The sequence below is a fragment of the Mastomys coucha genome, unplaced genomic scaffold (assembly GCF_008632895.1).
Source record: "Mastomys coucha isolate ucsf_1 unplaced genomic scaffold, UCSF_Mcou_1 pScaffold5, whole genome shotgun sequence".
NCBI lineage: Eukaryota > Metazoa > Chordata > Mammalia > Rodentia > Muridae > Mastomys > Mastomys coucha.
Genome location: NW_022196911.1, coordinates 67,742,513 through 67,768,150, shown reverse-complemented (window position 1 = coordinate 67,768,150; position 25,638 = coordinate 67,742,513). Strand labels below are relative to the sequence as shown.

Here is a 25,638-nt window from a genome sequence, read left to right as displayed (position 1 = left end):
CCTTCTCCCTCCCCCCTCCCCCTTCTCCTCCTTTTAAGATAGGGATTTTCTGTGAAGCTACGGCTGTCCTGGAACTTGTCTGTAGACCAGGCTGGTCTCAGACAAGCTCTACCTGCCTCTGTCTATTGAGCGCTGGGATTAAAGGTGTGTACCACTGCCACTGCCACCACCCCCTCCACCACCGGCTTCACCCACATCTAATAGCTTCTTCTAAGACAGTTAAAAGAATTATGTGGAATTGACTTTATAACATTTTACTTAACTTTCAATATAAAATTATTTTAGCATGTTATTCGTATTTTTAGCATGCACTTTATATTTTTATATTTTATATTTTTGGGGCTGGGAGGTGGCTATGTGGGTGAAGTGCTTGAAGTGCAAGCATAAGGGGGATCCTGAGCTTGAATCCCCAACATCCATGTTAAAGTTGGGGCGTGGAGGCACACACTGTGATGGATGCTAGTGGGGCAGGTGGGTGTGGGGTTGGAGATAGTGGCCCTTTTTCAAGGGCTTCTGGCCAGCTAGTCTAGCTAGTAGTGAGGACCAGGTTCACCGAGAGACCCTGCTTCAAAAAAGAAGATGGGAAACAATAGAGCAAGATGCTCAGCATTGACCTCTGGCCTCCACACATGCACACATGGGTATGTGCACCTGCATACACATGCCCAACACACACACACACACAAGCACACGGACACTCGTGCATACACATACCCCCCACAGGTACACACATGAACACTCATGCATACACACATATCCCCCACCCCCACATGTACCCCACACACATACCCTACACACCTTTAAAATCTAATAGACTAATGCATACAGGACCCTATATAGTAACATATGCCATTAGTCTTAGTACTGGGGAGGCAGAGACAGACAGAGATCTGTGAGTTTGAGGCCAGCTTAGACTTCATAGCAAGATCCTGGCCAGTCAGGAATACATAGTGAGACCCTGATTTACAAAACAAAACTCTTAACATATACATAAACTTTTTTTTTTAAAGATTTATTTATTTATTATATGTAAGTACACTGTACCTGTCTTCAGACGCACCAGACAAGGGCATCAGATCTCATTATGGGTGGTTGTGAGCCACCATGTAGTTGCTGGGATTTGAACTCATGACCTTCTGAAGAATAGTCAGTGCTCTTCCCCGCTGAGCCATCTCACCAGCCCATAAACTTTTAATATACTATAAATAAGTGGTTCAAGTTCAAAGGCATTAAGAGTTTCTGGGAAACCGTGTTCTGTCTCTAGGGTCTCAAATTTCAAGTTCTAATACAGACACAGGTCACCTGAGCATGGGTAAAGTTCTGTGGGCAGATGAATAAGTGAGCATGGATTTTGAATGACTCTGGGGACCCACAGCCCATTTGGAAGCCTTGGACTTAGACCCTGTAAGGAGGGGACGCAGTTGGCTTTCATCTGACAGGGCTCCCTGGTCCGGAGGAGATCAAGCAGAAGGGACAACCTCCAGCTCTCGTTTTGTTTACAATGAGACAACTGTTTTCTCAGTGGGCTTCCCCCTGAAAGCTTTACGATTAAGTAATACAGTGTTTGAAATAGTCAAATGCATAGATCTGTAGTGACTACTGTAGGCATCACGGGCCAAGAGCCACCAGTAGTGTGGCGGTATGCTGGTGTTTCTGCAGCAAGTAAGACATCACATTTCCAAAAAGTCTTCATTTTTGGAAGCATTCAGCAACAACAATCACAGCAATAGAGTCTCTAGACAGTGGTCTACTTATAAGAAGAGAGGAATTCTGTTGTGGGGAGGTGGGATCTTGCTTTGCTCTGGTGCAAAGTTAGGGTTTCCTATAAAATTCTTTGCAAGCATTCATTTGCTAATGCCGACTCATAATGAACTGTTACATAATTCATCTAAAAATATAATTTCACTCAGAGCCATACTGCCAGCTGATGACAAATCGTCCAAGCAAATAATTTTAATTGGCTGTGCTCATTTCTTGGGAAGCACTGGTGGACGGCTGTCAGTTAATTCCCCAGATATTTGCCTCCTAGCATGTAAATCCCTTTGAGCTGAAGTTGAGGGAGATGCTTCTTCACTGAACTCTGAAATCTGGGCATTTCCTTTGAAGGCAGAACCCACTGCTGGGGGGTGGGGGGTTGACAATGATGTTTGCCAGTCATCAACCATGGGGAAGAAGTCTTCCTTCTCGGCTAGCTTTTACAGCACTGAGGTGAGGGGAGCAGCCTGACACCAGGTCCAAGCCAGGCGGCTGCATCCTAAGCTGTGTGCCTCGGGCTGTCTTGCCTCGAAATTTTAGGCCAGGTTCAAGGAGGATGGAAAACTAACTTCCAAAAGACATACAGCACTTGTTAGCAACAGTCGAGGGTGCTGCTTCTTAGGCAGAAAAATTCCAGTCCTAGCCCTGGGCTAACACACACCATAAGAAGATGTAAGCATGGCAAAGCCACGGAGCTGGAGAGCTGTAGATGTGTTGCTGCTCCTATGAAACAGCGTGGTGTCAGGTCTGAGAGCTTAACGAAGTGCATGGGGGGTGGGGTGGGGGAGTGAGGGGGTGGGGATGAAGTTAGTCCAGCACCACACTAAACGCTTTTCACAAAGTACACTTAAAAATTACTGTGTATGTACATGTGTGTAGCATATGTGTATATGCATGTATGTGTGTGCACACGCTGAGGTCAGAGGTTGACTTTGTATGTCTCCTTCCCACCTTACGTTTTAAGACAAAAGTCTCTCACTGAACCCACTGACTAGCAAGCCCTAGGGATGGGTTCTCTTGTCTGTGACCCCTAACCCTAGTGCTAGGGTTACTGATGTGCCCCTGTCATACTTGGCTTTTACATAGGTGGATGATGGGGATTCGAACTCAGTTCCTCATACTTGTATGTAGGCCCTTGAACAGAGCTAGCATCTCCCTTCTGTAAAGTACTTGTCAATGAGTAGTGCAATGCCTAACTTTAGACTTTAGATAATTTGCATTTTCATAGGCTCTGTAAATTTGTTCAGCCCAGCCCATTTTTGCTCAACATGTATTTGTGCCACAACACATGTGTGTGTGTCCAGAAGTTAATGAGAGATACCTTCCTCTATTGCTCTTTTTTTTTTTTTTTGTTTTTCGAGACAGGGTTTCTCTGTGTAGCCCTGGCTATCCTGGAACTCACTCTGTAGACCAGGCTGGCCTCAAACTCAGAAATCCGCCTGCCTCTGCCTCCCAAGTGCTGGGATTAAAGGCGTGCGCCACCACTGCCTGGCCCTCTATTGCTCTTTTTCTTATGTTTTTTGAGGCAGGGTCTCTCACTGAACCTGGAGCTTGCCAGTTTGGTCAGGCTGTCGGGCTAGCTAGTGAGCTCCAGGGAACCCTCAATCTCTGTAACCGGTCCCCATTCTTGAGGTTATAGAAGCACACCACTGCTCCAGCTTTTCTGGGTGCGCTTTGGATCTGCCTTCAGGTCCTAGAGCTTGCTAGAAAGCACTTTGCCAATGAGCCTCAGCCAGTTTCTCAACTTTTTGAAAACAGTCATTTCATGCAAAACAATGGTTCCCAACCTGTGGGTCCTGACCCCTTTGGCAAACCTCTATCTCCAAAAAATATTTACATTACGATGCATACTAGTAGCAAAATTACAGTTATGGAATAGCAATGAGTATAATATTATGGTTGGGGGGGGGGTCACCACAACAGGACCTGTATTAAAGGGTGGCAGCTGTAGGAAGGTTGAGACCCAATGATGTCTCCAAAGAGGTTAACTCCTCAGTCACTCTGACTCAGCACAGACTTCTCCAATAAATAATACCGAACAGTATCAGGATGCCTGACAGCTCACTAAGAGAAAAAGAAACCACACCAAATTGGTTGGTTGTTATACCAAAAAAAAGGTGACTATTGGTTCTACTCCAGTCCTTGGACTATTTCAGAGCAACATTTTGTATACTGAGTAATCTTGAACAGGCTTCTGTTCTTTTTTTTTTTTTTATGATTTATTTACTATTATATGTAAGTACACTTAGCTGTCTTCAGATACCCCAGAATAAGGGGTCAGATCTCATTGCAGATGGTTGTGAGCCATCATGTGGTTGCTGGGATTTGAACTCACAACCTTCAGAAGAGCAGTCAGCACTCTTAACTGCTGAGCCATCTCTCCAGCCCCAGGCTTCTGTTCTTTAGCTGCCACCATCTTCATAATGGAATTAGCTGGGAATGGCTTCCAGCTTGGTGGGTCAGCGAATGGCTTGGAACAGTTGACTGCAGCCTCGCTTTCACATGGAGACCCTGCAGTGAGGCGATCTTCCCTAAGGTTCCGACGTGGCCCTCCTGGGAGCCGTAGTGGTTGGCCCTCGGTCTAACGATGCCAGTGTAGAGTGTTGATATTCTGGGGCACTGCGCATCAGTTCTGCTGTTAATCCACAAACACGGAAAGCTCCACTGGGCCCTCAGCATGCAACACGAAAATCCAGTCTCTTGTTTTAATGTGATGTGAACACTGTGCCTTGGTTTGAGCATTTGTGTCCCTTTCAAAGTTTATATTGAAACTTGCTCCCCAAGAGGCAGCCATTCCTTAGCAGCTTCACAGAAGGGATGGATGGAAATAGGTCGACCTTTGCCCTCTGCCTGCGTCACGGGTGGACACAGCAGCAAGGTGCTGTCTTGTAAGCCGAGAGAGCTGACTTTGCAGACATGCTACCTGCCTCTGCTTGACTTTGAACCCTGGAGCTGGAGTCTCAGGGTTTCGAGCCACATGATGTGGGTGCTGGGAACCAAGGGCAGTCCTCTGGAGCATCAGCAAGCGCCCTTGACCGCTAAGCCAGTTCTCTGGCCACGAATTTAAGGAATCTTAAGAAGCAGCTTAAGAAAGTCCTAGTGCAAGTACAGCAGAATTTGTCTGGGTTCTACTCTGAGTAAGCCAGCTTTTAAAATACAGACGAGTGGAAATCAAAACAGCAGGTAGCCATGCTAGGAAGGAGCCACGCTACAGTGGGAGTGCTAAATGAAAACCAGAATGCTTATGGTTTAGAAACACATTCACATATTTGATGCTGAAATAAAATATCAGAGATTTGCTTTAAAATAGTGGTACACACCTTTAATCCCAGCACAGGATGTCTCTGTGTAACTCTGGCTGTCCTAGAACTTGCTTTGTAGACCCAGGCTAGCCTCAAACTCACAGAGATCCACCAGCCCCTGCCTTCCAGTGCTGGGATTAAAGGTGTGGTCCACTACGGCCTCCTGTGGCTTTTGGTTTTTTTTGAGACACGGTCTTACTGTGTAGTACTGTCTATTTTGGGACTCACAATGTTTATTACTCTAGCCTTAAACTCAGAGATCTGCCTGCCTCTGCATCCTGAGTGCTGGGAATAAAGGTGCGTGCTACGGTGCTGAGCTTGAGGTTCATTAGTCTGCCTACTCTTCAGTATGTATGGAAATTTTCATGATGCAATGTTAAAAACAAAACAAAAAGCAACTCAAGGATAATTTTGCGGTGGACAGTGCTAGTGATTGAACTGAAGGCCTATGCACGGCAGGCAGGTCTTCTGCATCAGTCTACACTTATGACACTGGTGAAATACTAATGTAAGAAAACCGAGTAGCTTACAAGTGTCTTTCTGTGCACAAAGCCGATCTCAAATATATACATAGAAGTGCCAAGGAGGTGGCTCAGTAACACAAGGGCCCAAATTTGGTCACCAGAACTCATGTCTTACTTTTTTATTTTAAAAAAGGTCAGAATATAAAATAAGCAGGCCTGGGGGCCTATGTTTGTAATCCCAGCACTAGGAGGGATGGGAGAGGGTAGTGGGGGAATGTAAACAAAAAGATCTCTAGAGCTTACTAACCAGCCAGACTGGCCTCTTATGAGCTCTGGGCTAGTGAGAGACTCTGCTAAAAATAAAAAAGATGATCATCACCCGACGGATTGGCCTTTGGCCTCCATGTTTACATGCAAATGCGCACACGAGCACACCTGAATGCACACACATGCACTACACTGTCATTTTTTTCCCCAGAATTCCAGGAGACAGAATTGGTGCTGGTGCGTGTGCATGCGTGTGTGAGTACGTGCGTGCGTGCCTGTGTATGTGTGTGTATGTGTGTGTTTACAAAGAAATATCAACTTTCTGTTCCTGATGTGAAGGTACTTTTAACCAGGTAGGCAAGAGGCCTTGAGCAATAGTGTGGGGCATGGCCCGCAGTATTAGCTACTTTACTGTTGCTGTGGTAAAACACCCCAGCAAAAGCAACTCAGGGAAGAAAAGTTTAGAGGGATAGAAGCCCTCTTGTCAGGGAATTCTTGGCTTGGTGACAGGGCCAGGAGACTAGTTGTTGACATCCTCATCCATACACAGGAAGTAGAAAGAGAGAGAGAAGGAAGTGGAATAAGACCACGACCGTTCAAAGCCCGCCTCCAGCAAGCCTCTACCTACTAAAAGATTCATGACCATCCATCCAAACACTACCAACAACCGGGACCAAATGTTCACATCCACGAGTCTGCGAGAGACATTTCTCACTCACACCACTACAGTGGCCGAGCCTTTGCTCAGGTTGATCTCCAGGGAAGTCACAGCATAGTGTGGGTTATGAGTTAACTCTTCGGCCAGTTGGATCTGCTCTGTGTCTGGGGTTCCGTAGTTGCTTGAGCGTCTCTGCTTTGGGGGCAAGAGATCAGATTGTCTGGGGCTTCCGCTTATGTGGGAGTGTGAGGTTAGGCCTTAATGTTCATGGTCATAATAGCTCTGTCCATGCCGTTGATTTTTCCAAATAGCACAGCAAAGCCTCACATCCTCCAATACTTTCCATCAGGTTATGGAAGAAATTGCTTCCCAAGAAAAAAACATTGTGGCTCTTGAAAACGCCATTACGCAGCAAGAAGGGCCAGCTAAGGTAGCACACACGCGCCTGGAGACCAGGACGCACCGGCCTAACGTGGAGCTGTGTCGAGATGTCGCTCAGTATCGGCTGATCAAGGAGGTTCAGGAGATCAACCATAATGTTGCCAGGTGGGCCGGCCCCTGCTGGGGCATGACTTCAACCTGCATTGTAAATTGCAGTGGAGGGGCAAGCCAAGGGTGCTGCTGGCTCTGTAACGTTGGAAGGATGCCTTCCTAGATGCCAGGTCTGCCGACTCCACCCAAAGCAGCTGTCATTCTGTGACACCCAAGCAGAACTCAGTGTCAAGACATTTTGTTATAATGTCCAAATCCAGATATTTAGGTGATATGTGCCATTTTAAATGCTGGTTTTTCTTTTTCAGTGCTCAAAATAAAGCCCAGAACTTTGGGCTCAATACGCAAGAACTCTGCCGTAGAGCAAGATCCCCCAACTCTGGCTTTGAGACCAGTTCTTGCTAAGTAGGTTGGGGTGACCTTGAACTTTCTATGAGCCCAGGCTGGCTTTTCAATCACGACCTACCCCTTGAGTGCTAGTATTACAGGTGTATACCACTATTCCTATCAATATGTGTCATAAGCCTGGCTGTAGCCAGCAGCCAGAAAGCACTGCCTAGAGAAGCAAGGGAAATGACATTTGACTGCACATCGAAGCACATTCTCCCTCCCAGCCCCCTCCCCTCATCGAGAGTGCATGATTACCCTTATGCTCTTCTCCTTCTCCCAGGTTAAAGGAAATCTTGGCCCAGGCTCAGGTACAGCTGAAGGCACTGTACCGCAGGCAGCTGGCCCTGCAGGAGGAAATCCAGGTTAAGGAGAACACCATCTATATCGACCAGGTGCTGTGTATGGAGATGAGGAGGTCCATCCCGCCTCGAGACGGCGATGACCATGGGTCCTGGGAGGGGGGCATCCGCGCAGAGGCCATCTGCTGATAGGAGCCATTCAGAGTTTTATTAAACTGCATCATAAAGCAAGAGTAGCACAGATCTCTCATTTTAGGTGGGCAGAACTTTGGGCAGCCTGCCGCAGTCTCTTGGCAGGACGTCTCAGGCTCTGCTCAGGTCTGTGACTTGCGGACAAGGTTCTATTCTACTATGGTGGTTGATGAGGTAGATATTTCATAATTTAATGCTATGTGTCAGACCAGACATAGGGATTGCAGAGGTCTTGGGGCCAGGGGACGGAGCCATTAGAGAGCCATTCCACTCGCAAGCTGCGGTAGGGTTTTCTTTCTCATGGAATAGGATACCATCCATTTACCCTAGGAAGCTTAGATGCCCCCTCCCACCTCCTGGCAAAGGACTTGCATTGTCACAGAATCAGATGAAGGAGAACGTTGTTAGGAGAAGATAGGATAGGACCAAGGGGGCTCTCACTTGTTTAAAGCTGAACCTAGTGGGTAGGGAGGAGCAGCAGAGAGCAGAATTGCTTGTGTCTGTGAGGTCAGAAAGGAAATGTCCCTGGCTCAAAGACCAGGAGAGAAGGTTCTGAAAGCAGTGGTCACGTGTGTTTGCTGTAGGATTCTACACAAAGAGCTGCAGTTTCTGATTGACAGCTGGGAAAGACAGCCGCCTGGGCTGGTTTAGGAAGGCAAGTCTCTGCCCGGCCTGCATCCTTCAGCGCCCCCATGTGGTGGCAGGAAGTTTTACTTTTTTAAATTTCTCCTTTCCTGAAGAGAAACTCAAAAGTTTTGTGTTTGATTCTAGACTATTTAGGAGTCACTGCGTGTTTTTATTTTGTTGTATTTTTTTTTTTACTTTAAAAACAATCAGCAGTAATAAAAAATAAAAAAAATTTAATTCATGCTAGAGATTCAAATTCATGCTATGGATTTGAAATTTTGTTTTGTTTTGTTTTTCTTTTTTCTTTTTCTTTTTTTTTTTTTTTTTTTTTTTTTTTTTTTTTTGAGACAGGGTTTCTCTGCATAGCCCTGGCTGTTTTGGAACTCACTCTGTAGACCAGGCTGGCCTCGAACTCAGAAATCCACCTGCCTCTGCCTTCCAAGTGCTGGGATTAAAGGCGTGCGCCACCACTGCCCGGCTGGATTTGAATTTTTTTCTAAAAAGATTTATTTATTATTATTACTATAAATGAGTACACTGTAGCTGTCTTCAGATACACCAGAAGAGGGCATCAGATTTTACTATGGGTGGTTGTGAGCCACCATGTGGTTGCTGGGATTTGAACTCACGACCTTTGGAAGAGCAGTCGGTGCTCTTACCCGCTGAGCCATCTCACCAGCCCAGGATTTGAATTTCTTAACAGTGATTAAGAGTAAAGGGGTCAAGGGATAGGCAAGATGGCTTAGGGGATAAAGGCACTTGTGGTCAAGCTTGAAAACCTGAGTTTGATACCTGGGACCCCCATGGTGGGAGAACTGACTCCCACAAATTGTATTCTAACTTCTACTTTGCTCCATGGCCCCCTGCCCGAAACACACAACTGGTATGTGTGCATGTAATAAAAACCAATTCTCTGTAGAGACTAGGTGTTGGGGGGGGGGGTGTTGGGGCGACAGCTCAGTGGGTAAAGTGTGAGTATAAGGACCTGTATTTGGATCCCAAATACCCATATAAAAAATCTATACATGGCAGTGGTGTGTAAACCCAGTGCTGGGAGACGGAGACAGGAGAATTCTGTCACTGGACAGCTGCGCTAACCATACCAGTGAACTCCAGATTTAGCCAGAGACTCCATCTTAAAAAAGTAACAAGGTAGGGGCTAGAGAGATGGATGGCTCAGTGGTTAAGAACACTGGCTGCGCCTCCATAAGTCCTGAGTTCAATTCCCAGCAACCACATGGTGGCTCACAACCATCTGTAATGGGATCTGATGCCCTCTTCTGGTGTGTCTGAAGACAGCTACAGTGCATTCACATATATAAAATAAATAAATAAATAAATAAATAAATAAATAAATAAATAAATCTTTAAAAACAAGGTGGACAGCAATAGAGGATGAACTCTGATGTTGACCTATGACCTCTATATGCCTGTATGATGCTCTCTCTCTCTCTCTCTCTCTCTCTCTCTCTCTCTCTCTCTCATCAAGAAAGTTGTTCTAATCCGTTTTACAGGGGGCATCTGCAGTAGCCTGAGGTTGTCAAAGTCTTGGTAGCTACCAAGTCCACCAGCTACAGTCCTCTCTACCTGTTCAAACCAGACATTCTTTCACGATAACATAGGCCTTATTCTTGACAGGTGCAGTGGGATACATCTTGTGAGGTAGAGGCAGGAAATTCAGGAGTCCAAAGCTAGCCTGGGCTACATAGTGAGGCACTACATAAAAAACAAACAAGAACACTGTTTACGGGCAGTAAAGTTTTTAGATGCTATCCTTTAAGTCTAGTGTCATTTAAACTTGAGCTTTTGTTAAATAGGACTAAAGTTGAACTTGTCCATAATCAAAACAAAGGAAAGATAATATTAAAGTTTCACCTTTTCATGGTTTGGTTAGCCTAGCAGGGAGTGGAACCGGGTAGGAAATGGGCACTATGGGAGGTGACAGGTTGAGCTGAACACGGGGGTCGGGGAAGGGCAGAGATTTCCTGCAGGGGTCAGTGACTTTAAAAGTGTCCCGAGAGCTTGCCGCTTCTTGCTGTCCAGTTTGGACATCACCTACGAATCTGAAATGGGTTTTCCTCATCCGCACGCCACCGGCTCCTTAACCTTGCCGCTCAAATTTTCCCAAAGTGTGAGAAATAAATGTTTACTCTTAATTTTCTTTGTTTGTTGTTGGTTTTGGAGACCATGTATAGCCCTGGCTGTCTTAGAACTCACCAAATGACTGACCCTTTCAGACCGACAGCCATTCAGTGCCAAGTTCTTGAGTTTTAACCCAGCCATGAAACATTTTCAAACACGTTCATTTTGCAGGCAGCACATTTACTTTGCACTACTACTGCAAATGGGCAGTTAGAACTGTCTGTGTGGTAGGAAGCAACCATGAAGGTAAATACGGTGAAAACAAGGGCATAAAACTTAATGTCAATTAAAACAATGTAAAAGCAGCAGTGAGCTGTGTGTCGGCTCATGCCTGTCACTCCAGCATCCAGAGGAAGACCCTCAGGCTGAGGACTCACATCTCAAAGACCCGTTTGACAGCTTGTTTGGAGGGTCTAGCAGGGAAGCATAGCTACCCTTGACTGAAGACTGGCCCTCCTGTATTCAGAGAGGGTTGTGATGAACAGGGAGTTGTGAGGGAGGAGGGGGACACCTGCCTAGCCTGATAGATCAGCCAATTCAACCCTGGCAATCAGTAGAGTGACAGATGTTGCAGCTAGATCTCACTCTTATCCAGAAAGATCTATTTGAAATTTACCCTCACCTTTCATGTTGGGGTCCAGGCGTCCCTCCACAAACCACAGGAACACCGATCTCAGTCCCACAGGGATAGTGTATCAAGCATTTGCCTCAGGAGTGATCAGTCAGGGCCGCAGACCAGACTTGGGAGCTGACTGAGACTCTGAGCCAGGATCCTATAGAGCTTTTAAACCTGAAATCCACAAACATCTGTGCCAAGTTATTCCACCAATCAGGATTTAGGGATAGGGCATGTCCTTAGGAATATGTCTTTGTTGTACATTTATCCTGTTCCCATTGGTTGGAGTATTCAACTGTGACAGAGACTTGCCCTGTCTAACACTCATGTCTTAATTTGCCATCCGGGATGTCAGTTACCTATGTACATGACTCTTTCTGCCAAGTAGGACATCTGTTCCCAGGGAGGTCTTGGGAACTTAAGACTGTACTTGACACCTACTCAAAACGGAAGTCTTATTCCAAATGGCTTCTTATATTGGTGCAGGTGTCTCTCTTATGTTGGGGTCCATCCCAGGGGCAGCTTATAAAAGCAAAAATCATAAAAGCTTGTACACAGGTGCAGGAAGTGCTGCTGGGTGGTTGGTTTGGGTCCAAGCTTATTGTGACTAACTCTACAAAGCAGTTCTAACTGACCTGTAATGTGATTGGTTTCCAAGAACACCAAAGCACAGAACATAACAGAATATGCAATCAACTCAGGCATGTTCTTAGCAACAGCATAAAATGGGGGGCTAGACAGGCAACAGTTACCCAGGCTTTAACATTTCATTTCTCTTATTTATTTATTTTTTTGTTGTTGTTTTATTTTGAGGCAGGATTTCTCTGTGTAGTCCTGGCCGACCTGGAATTTGCTCTGTAGACTAGTCTGGTCTTGATCTCAGAGATTCACCTGTCTCTGCCTCCCGAGTGCTGGGATTAAAGGTGTGTGCCTCCACCACTCGGCTCTAAATGGTTATTCTTAAACAGAGGTTTAGAGAGGAGTGGGGGAAGAAAGCTTCATAACCCATGTCTCCCCCCCGACCCCCGATCCCCGAGTTTCCAGACAACTGCTCCTGAGGTCACTTTCCAGCTCCGAAGTTTCTTCTCTGAGAACCATGCAGTGAACACAGAAGGCGGCTCAGCCACATTTGTGTGGCAAAGTCTGCCCTCTCTGGAGCTGAGCTCTTCGTCTGTGTCTTAGGAGTCAGGAGTTTGAAGCGGAAACACCCAGAGGTGGCGAGCACCCGAAGGACTCTGGAGAGAAGCGAGCTGCTCTGCTCTTCTCATGCAGAGTTCAACACCAGTCCTTTCCGTAAATGCTCTTTCTTAGTTAGCTTCTAGATATTTCTATCATTTTCCCCTTTAACATGTTAACCACTGGGTTGAAGGGAACACAGTGAACGGCCCTGCCGAGATCAGACAGTATGGGGGACATTGCTGCTTATCTGAAGCAGGCTCCGTGGAAACAGCAGGCGTCGTCTCACTCTGCTCCCTTCTGTGGGGAGTTCCTTCCTTCTCCACATGACCCGGCAGCCCCCAGCCTCTCTCCTCTTTTCTTCCCACCACAGCTGACTGGGCCAAGGAGTAGCTGCTAACGAATGCTGGGTCTAGAAGCCCCTCTCCTGAGGAATTTGGACTTGGGAAAGAAAGCCTCCGTTCCATCTGGCTGCTCTTTCGAGTAGAAGTTCCGGAGCAGAGATGGCAGCTGTTGTCTGTTATGTGAACCGGAAACAGAAAGCCAGTTAATAACTAGAGAGAAAAAGTGGCAGCCAGTGTGCCAAGAAAAATGACAAGAGCAGGCTACACCCCCACCACTACAGCTCCTTGTCCTCAGCTCCAGGCATTTTCTGAGGCCCCTGGGTTCTGAGAGACCCTCAGTCCCCTCACGCTGACCCTTTCTCCCATCATTGACTCCTAGTGAATTTTCATGGCTCTCACACAAAGAGCTGTCACAGGCCATGGCTGCCTGACTGGGGTGAGGGTGGGGTGGGGTGAGGGGCGTGGGGTGATGGCAGCGTGCTGGGGGGGGTAAGGCCGCTCTTGAGTGTCTTGATAAACAGATGCAACTTGGTGGAAATGGAGGGGCTATTCTACACAGTGGTACAACATAACACAAAGGCAAAGGGTTATGGAAGGGCTGAATTTGTTACTAGACTATAGAAGAGTTGGGTGTTTTGAGGTCCTTAGGAAGTATTTTACAATCTCAAATCTAAACCAAGTAGGGTGTATGGTAGGCTTATAGGTATAGTGTGGCAAGTGTGGCCCCTAACACCGAGACATGTTTGATGTGTGTGGTAGTGAAGTCTGTGATTTCCACTTTATAGGTGGGAAAACTGAGACCTGGAGGCTGCCAACATAGGATTCAAACTCAGGCTGCTGGCCCTTTACAACCGTAGCAGAATTTTGCAGCAAGGGGCGATGCTGTGTGGAAAAAGTGTGGCATGGTTGGTAATTGGCTCCTTGTGACTCAGGTCTCAGATTTAGAGTCTGAGTTTAAAGTTTCCAGATCCAACCTGAGACTTTAATATCTTAATTCTGGGGAGTGACCTGAAGCCTTAATATCTTAATCCTGCCGAGTCTGTTTCCCAAGATGACTTAAACTCCCCACTCCCTTTAAATTTGCCTTAAGTTTGGAAAGGGGGTGAGTAACCACAGGCCCCAGGTGAGTGAAGAACAGGTCTTTTGATTGGAGGAGCTGCAGTCAGTGACTTAGCTTTTCCGATGCAGAAGGAAACTGTTAAGGGAATTGATTACAAATGCCATTCTGTGCGCTGGCTGGTTTGTGGGCTCTCTAATCACCTCAAATCTTGTTGCACTTGACTGTGGCTTGGCGCACACACTCCACCATGCGCAATACCTCCCCTGCTCTGGATAATCAGCTGCATGCACATGGAGCGCTGCGGTAGAGGAGACAGACCCGGTTGTTGGCTGACTAGCCCAACAGTCGTGTATACTCACAGGTTTCCCTTGATCCATGAACAAAATCGGTTTTCCCTCTCGTAGGCAGTGCCTCTATGAGACTCAGTTCTGACCAAGGGGGCAACAGAAGAAGCTGGCTGGGGATTCTGGGAACGCCTTCTCTTCACACCCCCTCCCCTGCTTTGATCTTGGCTGTATGTACAAGGCTGCTGCAGCCTCCAGAAGCCATAGAGAAAAGTCAGAAGAAGCATAGAACTTCTAAGCATACTAACGGGACCCCCAGAGTAAACCAGCAGCCACCAAACTCCAGCCTAGGTGCTTAGAGCACAGTGGAGGCTGTGCATCTTGGCTGGGGGTGTGGCCACTCTGATCGCCCATCTCAGATGCGAAGTGTGGATCCAAAAACCAACCAGTTATGCCAGTTGTCCCAGAAATATTTGAGAAGCTAAAGATTATGGGACAATAGTGCTGAAGCCATACTTGTCAAGTTTGGAGGGAGACTTCCTGGGATGGAAGCGGAGTGTCTGGTAAGAGAGGCTGCCAGTGGGCTCATTCAACTTCCCCAGATGGGAAACCCAAGGCCTGGCACAGGACAGGAGTCAGCGTGCTAAGACCTGGGGCAGGTCAAAGGCAGGAGGGGAGGGGAAGAGGGGGGAAGCTTCCTGTGGGGAGCTCCTATCTCTAGCCTTACTCTTCATGATGCACTTTCTAAACACCACAAATGAGAAGCCTGTAACAGGAACATGACTGCCTGCCCAATGGGTTGTTGGTGGCAGACTGGATCTTGGGCCATCAGAGCCTGAAATCAGCATCCCTGGCCCCAAAGTATTTTTCAATCGAAATTCCTTTATATATGTTGGCATGCATTTAAAAAAAATTAAACATTAGGAAAACTCTCTTTGACAGTCTTGAAGCCCATGGGAGGGAGTTGTTTGTCCATCCACCTATAGTTGGGTCTTAAGGCTCCTTGAGAGGAAGCTAATGCTGGCCCAGTGCATTTTTCAGTTCTTTACTCATAGCAAAGGTGAGCTCACACCAGACAGTGGGCCTATGACAATGGGACTGTTAAAGCTTAGATATTTTAAAATGTTTTTATTAATATGTATTATTTACATGTAATAATAAGTTTCATTATTGCCTTTCATAGATGTTCATAATGTATTTAGAAAAATTTAAATTTATGGATGACAGAGTTTCGCCCTTGTCAGGGTCTAAGAAGAGCGGGAGGAAGTGGTGGCACCTGGGAAGATGCCTCTCTTTGGTGTAAATTACAATTGATTAGGGATTGTTTCTCAGACTCAAGTTAGAAGTTTGAATTCAGATAAGTGAGGCTGACATTGCTGCTTTGAACACCTCAGAAGGGGAGAATGGATTCATCAGAAGTGAAAAAGAAGAGCTTGCTAGGAGTCAAAGCAAATAAAAAGTCCAGCTCTCGGGCTCCTTCTACCAAACGCAAGAACAGAAGTCCAAGGATCGCTCTAAAGATATAGGCAGGGGCCGCTAAAGAGTCAAGTGAGAAGGGTCGTGGCAGAGATAAGAGTTGGAAGAGACACAGTGCCTCAAGTGGAAGCAGCAGCCCCAGGTCTAGGTCCAGCTTCAGCTCCAGGACCAGCACTTGCTCAAGTAGTGGCTCTAGCTCCTCCTCTGCATCCCGCAGCTCCACCCCTCCGTCCCTCCGGAAGCTCCCGTTCTAGCAGCTCCTCGGGCTCCCCAAGCCCTTCTCCTTGCAGGCATGACAACAGGCAGTGTTCTGGCTCCAAATCCAAACCACCCAAAAGAGATGAAAGAGAGAGGAAAAGGCGGAGCCCTTCACCTAAACCTACCAAAGTGCACACTGGGAAGCTCATCAGGAATTCGATCGGGAATTCCAGGATCATATCATGGAAACGTTTTCTACTTACGGGAAAATGAAAATGATTGACATGCCTATAGAAAGGATGCATCTTTATCTACCCAAATCTATGCATATGTGGAATTTAGCAGTCCAGATGAAGCAGAGGATACACATGGATAGAGGACAATTGATGGCCAAGAGATCACTGCTATTGCAGTGTTGGCACCCGGCCTCAGCCACCTCGACCAGGGGTATGCTTCCACCACCTCCTATGTGTCGCAGGTCACCCCCACGGGTGAGGAGCGCAGGTCCCTGTTCATAGGAGGTCTCCATCTCCAGGCTGCCTCTGCCACAGGAGCTGTTCCAGCTCCAACTCCTCCTAATAAGGAGGGACATTGATACATATCTTTGTAATTTATCTTCTCCGGGTTCAGTTTTTCCCTTTTCTCTAGCTAAATGTGGATCTGTAAGGAGGGATCCCTTACTAGGGTAGGCTTTGAAGACAGCAGTCGAGATCTGTCCTCTGCAGGAGGGCTCTGGCTTGTAGAGGTGCCGTTGATTCAGGATTGTTCCCACAGAGGTACCCTGTACTTTTCTAGCTAGAAAGTTCACCCCTTCCAGATCTTGATAGCCCGTTTGATAGCACAGCCAACTGGACAAGCAAGCCTCCAATGGCAATCCATCATTTTCACAGGCGACCTCACAGGACCAATCAGACAACCTGCTCAAGCCCTTGCTGTTGCTGTGCCACACCTGTGGAAAGGACCAAGCTGCTGTTCTGTTAGGCCTGACCATATCCCCTGCTGGGTACGCTTCAACTTCTAGGGTTAAAACCTTTGCCGGATTCCTCCTCACATGGTTGTCTTTTCTGTCCCCATGGCTCTGTTACTCTTAAAATTGGTGAGCCAGTTTTACAGGGTCCTCATGAAACCTGTCACCTGCCGTTCATGGTGATGTTGCAGGTTAACCTCGGCAGTATGTACAGTGCCTCTTTTTGCTTTTATTGTACAGTCGGTACTATGAAGTTTGTTTTGAGTTTTATAATTTCATAGCATTTTTGGTAAGGTTGTATTTGTACTTGTGTAGCGTGAAAGGACTGTGTTCAATAAACCTAGGATTAGAAATGCAAAAAACCAAAAACAAACAAAATTTAAATTTATGTATGTGTGGGTGGTATGTACATGTGATGTGTGTGTATATGTGTGTATATGATTGATATGTGGTGTGTGTGTGATATGTATGTATATATGTATGTGTGTTTGATATGTGGTGTAGGTGTGATGTGTGGGTGTGATATATATGTATATATGTTTGATATGTGGTGAGTATGTGATATGTGTGTATGGGTATGTGTATGTGTTTGATATGTAGTAAGTGTGTGATGTGTATATATGTGTATGTTTGATATGTGATAAGTGTGTAATGTATGTGTGTGTATGTGGATATGTGTGCACATTTGATATGTGGTGTGTGTGAGAGATTTATATACAGAGAGGACAACTTTATAGATTCATTTTTCTTCTTTCATCTTTTCGTAGATTCAAGGGACTGAACTCAGGCTCTCAGGATTGTGTTGGTAAGCATCTTTACCAACTGAGCAATCCTGCCAGCTCCAGATAACGTATTTTGAACACATTCACCCCATCTCTCTTCCTTCTACCCCTGATCTTGTTTCCCTTCCCAACTGTCCCCTCCTCCCTCCTTTGGTGACTCAGTGAGTTTTATTAGAGTGGCTTAGAGAAGCATGACAGGTTTTTTAAATTTAGTAGTAGCTAAACTACTGAAGAAAATGCTGCTCCCTCCCCATGGATCCTCAGGGTGGGTGGGGCTAATGAGCTCCTCCCCCTCTTCTGTTACAAGGTACCAAAAAGCATACATCTTGTGCAGGTCTTGTATAATCAAAGCTGCCATGAGTTTAAGGGTGCAATAGCCACCTCATGCCCAGAAGAGTGTGCCGCAGCATGCATCCCATCCTTGGCTCTTACATTCTTTACAGTTCCTCTTCCCTGATAGTCCTGAGCCTTGGATTGGGAGATACAGATGTCTCATTTAGGGCTCAGTTTTTGATAGTCATTTATTCTTAGTACTTTGACTAGTTCCGAGTCTCTGTACTGTTGCATTTCCAAAGAGAAGTTTCTCTGACCAAAGCTAACAGCACTCATCTACAGTAGGCATGAACATAATTATCCAGAAGGCACATCACTCAGAAAAGCAACAATGGTAGCTTCCTTAATAGGGCCTGTGATATCTAAGCTACAGAATTCTGACCAGGTTTATAGCACCAGCTGTGACTTCCTCCAGTGGAGCAGGCCGCTAATTCAATCAGAAAACAATTGGTTAGCTCTACAACAGATTTACCCCTAACGTACCAGCGGGCACATGTTGTCTGCCTGGTTAGCAGTGTAACATATGGGAATATAGCTGATTAAGACTGTTGGAGGGCTGGAGAGATGGGCGGTTAAGAGTGCTTGCTCTTCCAGAGGTCCTGAGTTCAATTCCCAGCAACCACATGGTGACTCAGAATCATCTGTAATGGGGGGATCTGATACCCTCTTCTGGTGTGTCTGAAGACAGCGACAGTGTACTCACATACGTGAAATAAATAAAAAATGTATTTAAAAAAAAGTGCGGGGCAGTGGTGGCACACACTTTTAATCCTAGCCCTTGGGAGGCAGAGGCAGGTGGATTTCTGAGTTCTAGGACAGCCTGGTCTACAGAGTGAGTTCCAGGACAGCCAGGGCTACACAGAGAAACCCTGTTTCGAAAAGCCAAAAAAAAAAAAAAAAAGACTGTTGGAGATAATTTTCCTCCAGCTGCCTTCACAGTACTTTCTGGTACCATGAAGGCTAGCTAGTGGGAAATATAGGTCGTATCTTGATTATTTCTCAAAGGCCCATGAGTTAAAGGGCTTGATCCCACTATTGGGAAGTGTTAGAAATACTCTACAAAGGTAGAGTTTAGTGGGAGGTCTTTAGGTCACTGGGGGTGGGTCCTGAAAAGGATTGTGTGACCAGCTTTCCCCTGCTTTTTCTTTCCTTCTTTCCTCCCTCCCCCCCTTTTTTTTTTTATTAATTTTTTTGTTTGTTTGTTTCTTTGAGATAGGAATTCTATGTGTAGCCCTGACTATACTGGAAATCACTCTGTAGACCAGGCTGGCCTTGAACTCAAAGATTCTTCTGCCTCTGTCTCCCAAGTGCTGGGATTAAAGGTGTGCTCCACCACTGCCTGGCTCTCTTTTGTTTCCTGATCTTGAGACGAACAACCCATATGCTGTCTGATCCCATATGCCGAGTCATTCAATAGAAGACAGTTGACTCATGAACTGTTTGGCAAGCCAACACAACTCTTTTCTCTCTATAAGATGATAAAGTCAAGTATTATTGTGACAGAAAGCTAACAAAAGGATTGTGGGTGGGGTCACTTGCTTATTCATTCCCACAAGAAACATTAGCTGGGCTACTCCGGACTCGGCCTCTATGCTGAGTGCTAATATCAGAGACAGACAAGATGACGCACCCTGTCCTTTGGAACTCAACCCGGAGGCAGACACTTTCTGAAAAAGCCATTCCAGGCAGTGGAAAGTGCTGTGGTGGAGCAGGAGGTAGGAGAGTGGCTCTCTGGATGGGTGGTCACCTGAGATTGGTTGGTCAGAGAGAGGCTTTCTGATGGGCTGGTTCTGGAGCTGGGAAAGGCAAATGTGAATTTGGCATTTTGTGAGTGCCTGAAGGAAGTCTCCTCTAGATTTCTTAGTAAACAGCATCTAGAGAAAGGGGCAATGTGATACAAACCAAGATCAAGGAGGACTGGGGTCAAAGTGTGTAGGCGACAGCAAAGCTCAAGCCAGGTCCTGGTGAGAGTCATGGACTGGGCAGGGTTGACCAGGGTTGGGGGTTTTGGAAGATAGGTAGAGAGATAAGTGGGGTCTTCCACCTGCTATCCCTGGAGGTGATAAGCTTAAGCCAATCAGAGGTTGTGGGTGGGTCCAGAGGCAGGGCCAGCTTCTCTGCCCCTCTGGCCTCTCATTTCTTTCTATGCCGTCTGCCACCTGCTATGGAAGGTAGAGGTATGGAACTGGGGGAATTTATTTTTAGTGTCCTCAGCAGCCAAAAATGGAGACTTGTCTTTCAGGGTTCATCCCTTGTTTCTAGGGAAAGGGAGGAGTGGCCACTAAGTGTGCAGTACTGTTTATCATCTCTTCAGATCACATTCTCTTGTGGTAGCTGAGAGGCGGATTGCAGAGATGGCCAGAAGATAGGATGGAGGTCATGGCAGAGAGAAGCAAATCACAAGAGCCTGAAGAGCTGAAGGAAGCCTGGCTTGCCTGGCCTTTCTGGGAGGGCCAAGCATTGAAAATAACTCTGAGTAATAATAAATGAGATGATGATGATGATGATGATGATGATGATGATAATAATAATAATGAAAAACTCATGAATAATCAGGAATACTGAATGATGTAGCCAGCTCAGGGGAGGCTGATCTCTATACTCTTGGCTTAGTCAAGGCCCTAGACACACAGTGCTCCAGAGTGTTCAAAAAACTAGACTCACCGAAGATGTTTTGGCTGGAAGCTTGATTTTTCACTCTTAGAGTCTTGAAGGATGTTCATATCAAGACATGAAACTTATTCTTATTCATCAAATTGTCAACATGACTAGGGATTCCTGGTATTGATGTCACTTCATTATCCAGTTGCTGCGCATTTTACTTGGAGATCATGTTCTTTCCCTAATAGCCTCTTCAGTATTCAGCGTTGGCCTGCTTTTCTGAGTCTGCATTTCTATGCAGCATTTTTTTATTTCTCAGCCATGGGCAGCCACTGTCAGGCTGTGTGTACCCTGCAAGTTCTGATGTGGACAGAGGGAGAGGAGGACTGGATACACTTTCTAGGGATGGCACTGGCTGACAGAGTATGCAGCCTTGGGGTTACCTCTGGTCTTCATCATCTTGACTGCTCAGTCACTTCTCATGGGGTAGTAGGTGAGTCCCCTGCACATCTGGCTTTACTTCTCTCATGTGCGAAGCGGGCCACTGAGTTAGTGTGACAAGCCGCTGCAGAGATTTGTGAGGCGTCTTCTTGCCTTCCTTACATAACCAGCACCTGCTGGTATCCTACAGAACACTCTTGTCTAAATGAATTCCACTATCGTATCAGGCTCACGAGCTCTGTGCTCCAAACAGCTTCTTTAAATGGTGTGCTTGTCTTAATGCCCAGGAAGGTGGCTCAGAACAAAACACTGTGAAACAATTGTTTACTGTAAACTAAGTTGGAATGATCTCCAAATCAAGCCTTATTTTATTCATTCAAAAACACCCAAAGCTGCTGCTGATTCTAGAGTGGCACTGGGGATTCACAATGAGCAAATACTCACATTCTCAAGAACTTTGCATCCCCTGAACATTTAGGGCCGTGTGTGTGTGTGTGTGTGTGTGTGTGTGTGTGTGTGTGTGTGTGTGATTAGATCTTCAAAATATGTGCTTTTTGTAAATGTAGAAAAATACGAGTCTGCTTGATTAAATTGTTTTTTGGGCACTACCCCCAGGAAGTTGAACATGGCAGATGGTCTCTGTGTGTCATTCGGCCAGCGAGTTCATAGGATTCTGTGGCTTCAGACTGCAAATCAGAAAGAATGTCTGTGTAGCCCTCTCTCTAATGGCTGTTTGGGTAATGTGTATAAAAGGATGAGCATCTACTGAAGAAGAGGGGTATTTTATGTATACAAAAGATTGGTTGTTTGGGGAGAAATTTGTTTCAAATATTTTTGTTGTTGTTGTTGGTATACAAAACAGTGGGTTTCCTGATCACATTTTCATGCACACATATCATTGTATTTTGTTCTTAATCATCCCTCACTACCCTTCTGTCCCTCCCTACTCCCCTGCCCCCCCCACCCCCGTTCCTCCCTGCTCCTGCTGGCCCCTTTCCACTCTAACCACTCCCTTTTTGTCATGTCATTTATGTATGCCATATATCTGTATATTTGCCTATGATATATGTTGTCTTGCCTCATTTGAGTTATAGTTGGTGACCTTTACCCCCCAAATGACATTTATCATTCTAAAAGCATCATAATTGTCAGCAAAAATTGTTGGAAATGTAGGATATTGTGTTAAGTGGACTATTTTTTTTTTTTTTCAAGACAGGGTTTCTCTGTGTAGACCAGGCTGGCCTGGAACTCAGAAATCCGCCTGCCTCTGCCTCCCAAGTGCTGGGATTAAAGGCGTGTGTCACCACCGCCTGGCAAGTGGACTGTCTTAATTAGGGTTTCCATTGCTGTGAAGAGACACTGACCAAGGCAACTCTTATAAAGGACAACATTTAATTGGGGCTGGCTTGCAAGTTTCTGAGGTTCAGTCCATTGTCATCATCGTGGGAAGCATGGCAGCATCCAGGCAGGCATAGCACTGGAGGAGCTGAAAGTTCTACATCTTGTTTCAAAGGCAAAAAGGAGACCTACTCTTCTGTCCTGAGCGGACCTTACTCATAACACCTTAAAACCCATCCCCACAGTGATGTACTTCTTCCAACAAGGCCACACCTACTCCAACAAGGCCACACCTCCTAATGGTGCCATTTCTCATGGGCCAGCATGGTCAAACCACCACATGAAAGAAGCCAGTCAGAGAAAGATAAATACTGCGTGCTCTCATTTAAATAGGAAAGCTGGGAAAGCTGGTCTTAAAGAAAAAGGGAGCGTAATAGAAATTGCGAGAGGCTGGGAGAGGTGGAGGCAAATAGAGGTTGGATAGTGGGTACTGAAATATGGTTAGATAACATAGACCAATCTTGTGTGATCTTCTATGATAAGATGAGATGGTAAGATGCTGGTAGTCTGTAGCAACTGATCGGATATTTGTTTGAAGAATGAGAAATAAGGACATGGCAGTACTCTATGTCCTGACATGGCAGTACTCTATTTCCTGTCACATACTGTGCACATGGCCATTACTCTGTGCTCCATGAACATGGGTGGTCACGAGTCAGCTAAAAGAAGAAAAGAATGTAACAAAGCAGCAAAAATGCAAAGATACAGTTGTATCTCTGATCTTACTCAGAGTACTTGACCCGAGTTTCATTGCTTAAACCAAAGGTCTTTGAGACTGTTGAGCAATTGCAGAGGCTGTGGGGGGCAAAGGAACAGATTCTGGGGCAAGTTTCTGCAGCTGCTGGCATCAGGGATAAATGGAGCTGGAAAAAGAGCCCACTGGATTTGGCGCTATGCTAAGAACTTTGTTGTGTTTGTTTTGGAAACTCACTCTATAACTCAGTGTGGCTGTGACCTCATGAAGCCTCTTGAGTGCTGGGATAACAGTTCACTGCCATTTCTGGGTTAATGATTTGGTTGTGTTTCCTGGGCTGAGCGTGGAACCCTGGATCTCATGCCAACTAAGCAAGCGCTTTACCACTGAGCTAATTCCCAGCCCATGCTAAGAACATTCTCATCACAAAACATTGGAGGAGAAAAGCATGAACTGCTCGAGTTGCGACTCCACCGACTAGAGATGTGAGGGACAGGATAACCTGAAGAGAGGCAGGCTTAGGCTAGGGAGGTAGGTTATAGGGAAGCATTGTTCTCTAGGTATCACTGGATGGGGTTTTAATGTCAAGCCTTTAATGTATATTCTGGCATGGGAAACTCTCTCTACTGGTTTAGACCACAGATGCTCATGGAATAAGTTTCCTTAACTCCCTTCCCCCATCTTCAGCCCTTGTAATGAAGACATTCTAACATTTTTTTTTTCTTTTTTAAATACAGGTGGATGTTTTGCTTGCATGCACGTCTGTGTACCACATGTGTGCCTGGCACTTCAGGAGGCCAGAAGATGGCACCAGATTCCCGGGAACTAGAGTTACCATGTAGGAACCATGGGGCAGAGCTGCAACATAGGCACTGGGAATCAAACCCAGATCCTCTGAAAACAAACAAACAAACAAAAAACCGGTGCTCTCAACTGCTGAGCCATCTCTCCAGCCCCGATATTCCAATGATTGCTCAACAGTGTTTTATATCTTATACAGCATTTCTAGGCTAAACCAAGCACCATAGAAGTTTCCATTGATCACTAGTTAAGTGACAGAATAATGGTTTCCAACTCTTCAGGGTGTGGGAGAGCATTGCTATGAAAGAGCATTACCCTGGGAGAGCACTAGTGTGGGAGGGCACTGGTGTGGCAGAGCTTGGCTCTGGAGGTGGACTAGGCCTTACCCTTCCAGCACTTTCTAAGTGACATAGGTAGTCATTCTCTCCTGTGGTGTGTGTGTGTGTGTAACCACGAGAATTCATTCATCACAGATGCACTCAGTTATCTGAACGTCATGAACTGTGTTGGGGGAAGGGACAGGGATTAATCTTTCCTATTTTATTGCTTACCTGGAAGACAGCGATCTGGGCTTTAAATCTGGAAACTATGGTCTTGAGTCCATCACAAACAAACTGATGACTCCGGGAAGGGCACGTTTCTTTATATGAGTCTATTTCCTCACTGATTATGTAGAAAAGTGAGTATTTATTGAAAATCTATGAGCCAGGTTCACATATTATATTTGTTTAATCTAAGAAGTTGGCACGCAATGGTTGACAGGTCAGATCTCATACCCATGCTATTTGGCTTCCAAGGCTAGGTGTTTTGGGGCAATGTGGCTACTCATGCCCATGTTCAGCATCACAGATCTGAGTCCCAAGATTTCCATCCTAATACCCTTAGGAATATGGTATTTCCCAGATCCTCTCACTTTACAAATACCTAAAACTTAAGGCTTAAATAGGGTAGGCAACTTACTCAGGATCACAGAAATTAGTGACCTAAATTGTCTGAGGGTACAGGCCTCGGGGACCCAGAACTCTGCCCTGAGGGTCTTCCCAAAAGAAAACCTGCTTTTGTTTCATTGGCTTGCCTGAGGGTGATGGCTTGCTTTCATCTCAACTTAAGCCTATGTAGTATGACTTTAGGTACTTGTGGGTTAGGTGAAGAACCATAGGACATGTGGCCCACTAGCTGTAGAACATTGTCATTAGAAAAGATATTCACTTAAAAACATAAGCACTTGGGAATCTCTCCAGCTCTGCATTTTCCCATGGGTTCTCCTGATCTTGATTCTATTTCCATTTTCAGGGGAGCCAGAAAATTTTTGCAGTAGCTCTTCTGTGGTTGAGGAATCTGGTGAGACCATTTTTTCAAGGGGCGCATGAGTTGAGAATTATTTTTAACAATTACACCAAACTGTTACACATATTTCTCACTCTCACTGACTCTGGAGGTCTTCAGGGGTGACATAGTGTGAGATGTGGTAACAGGACAATGCAGAAGCAGGCATGGAAGTTAGAGCATCTACTCTCCAGCCAGATTTGACTCAAGTACGCAGACTTGTAAGATGAATCTATTCTTTTGTAGAAAACATGTTCATAAGAATGTACTCATGCCTACATATTTACTGTAACTCTGAGGTTATTTATTCTTAGATCAGTGGTTCTCAACTTGTGGGTGGCGAGCCCTCTGGAGATCGAAGGATCCTTTCATAGGAGTCACCTAAGACCACCTGCATATCAGATACTTACATTATGATTCATAACATTGAATAATTTTATGTCCAGGGATTACCACAACATGAGGAACTATATTAAAGAGTCACACCGCTGGGCGGTGGTGGCGCACGCCTTTAATCCCAGCACTTGGGAGGCAGAGGCAGGTGGATTTCTGA

The 25,638-nt window shown here is 45.8% G+C and overlaps 1 protein-coding gene and 1 pseudogene across 2 annotated transcripts in view; both read left to right on the top strand.

Annotated features, from left to right (window-relative positions):
• Nucleotides 1-7,858, top strand: part of Tekt1 (tektin 1) — a 24,974-nt gene extending 17,116 nt beyond the window's left edge. Inside the window, exons 7-8 of the mRNA XM_031353589.1 lie at nucleotides 6,796-6,992; nucleotides 7,609-7,858. Coding sequence (XP_031209449.1) covers nucleotides 6,796-6,992; nucleotides 7,609-7,816 — 405 coding nt within the window. The 3' untranslated portion in view covers nucleotides 7,817-7,858. The remainder of the gene's footprint in view (nucleotides 1-6,795; nucleotides 6,993-7,608) is intronic.
• Nucleotides 7,859-15,383: 7,525 nt separating this feature from the next.
• LOC116078063 lies at nucleotides 15,384-16,321 on the top strand (annotated as a pseudogene). The gene has a single exon (XR_004113412.1). The product of XR_004113412.1 is annotated as an RNA-binding protein with serine-rich domain 1 pseudogene (transcript).
• The last annotated feature ends 9,317 nt before the right edge of the window (nucleotides 16,322-25,638 follow it).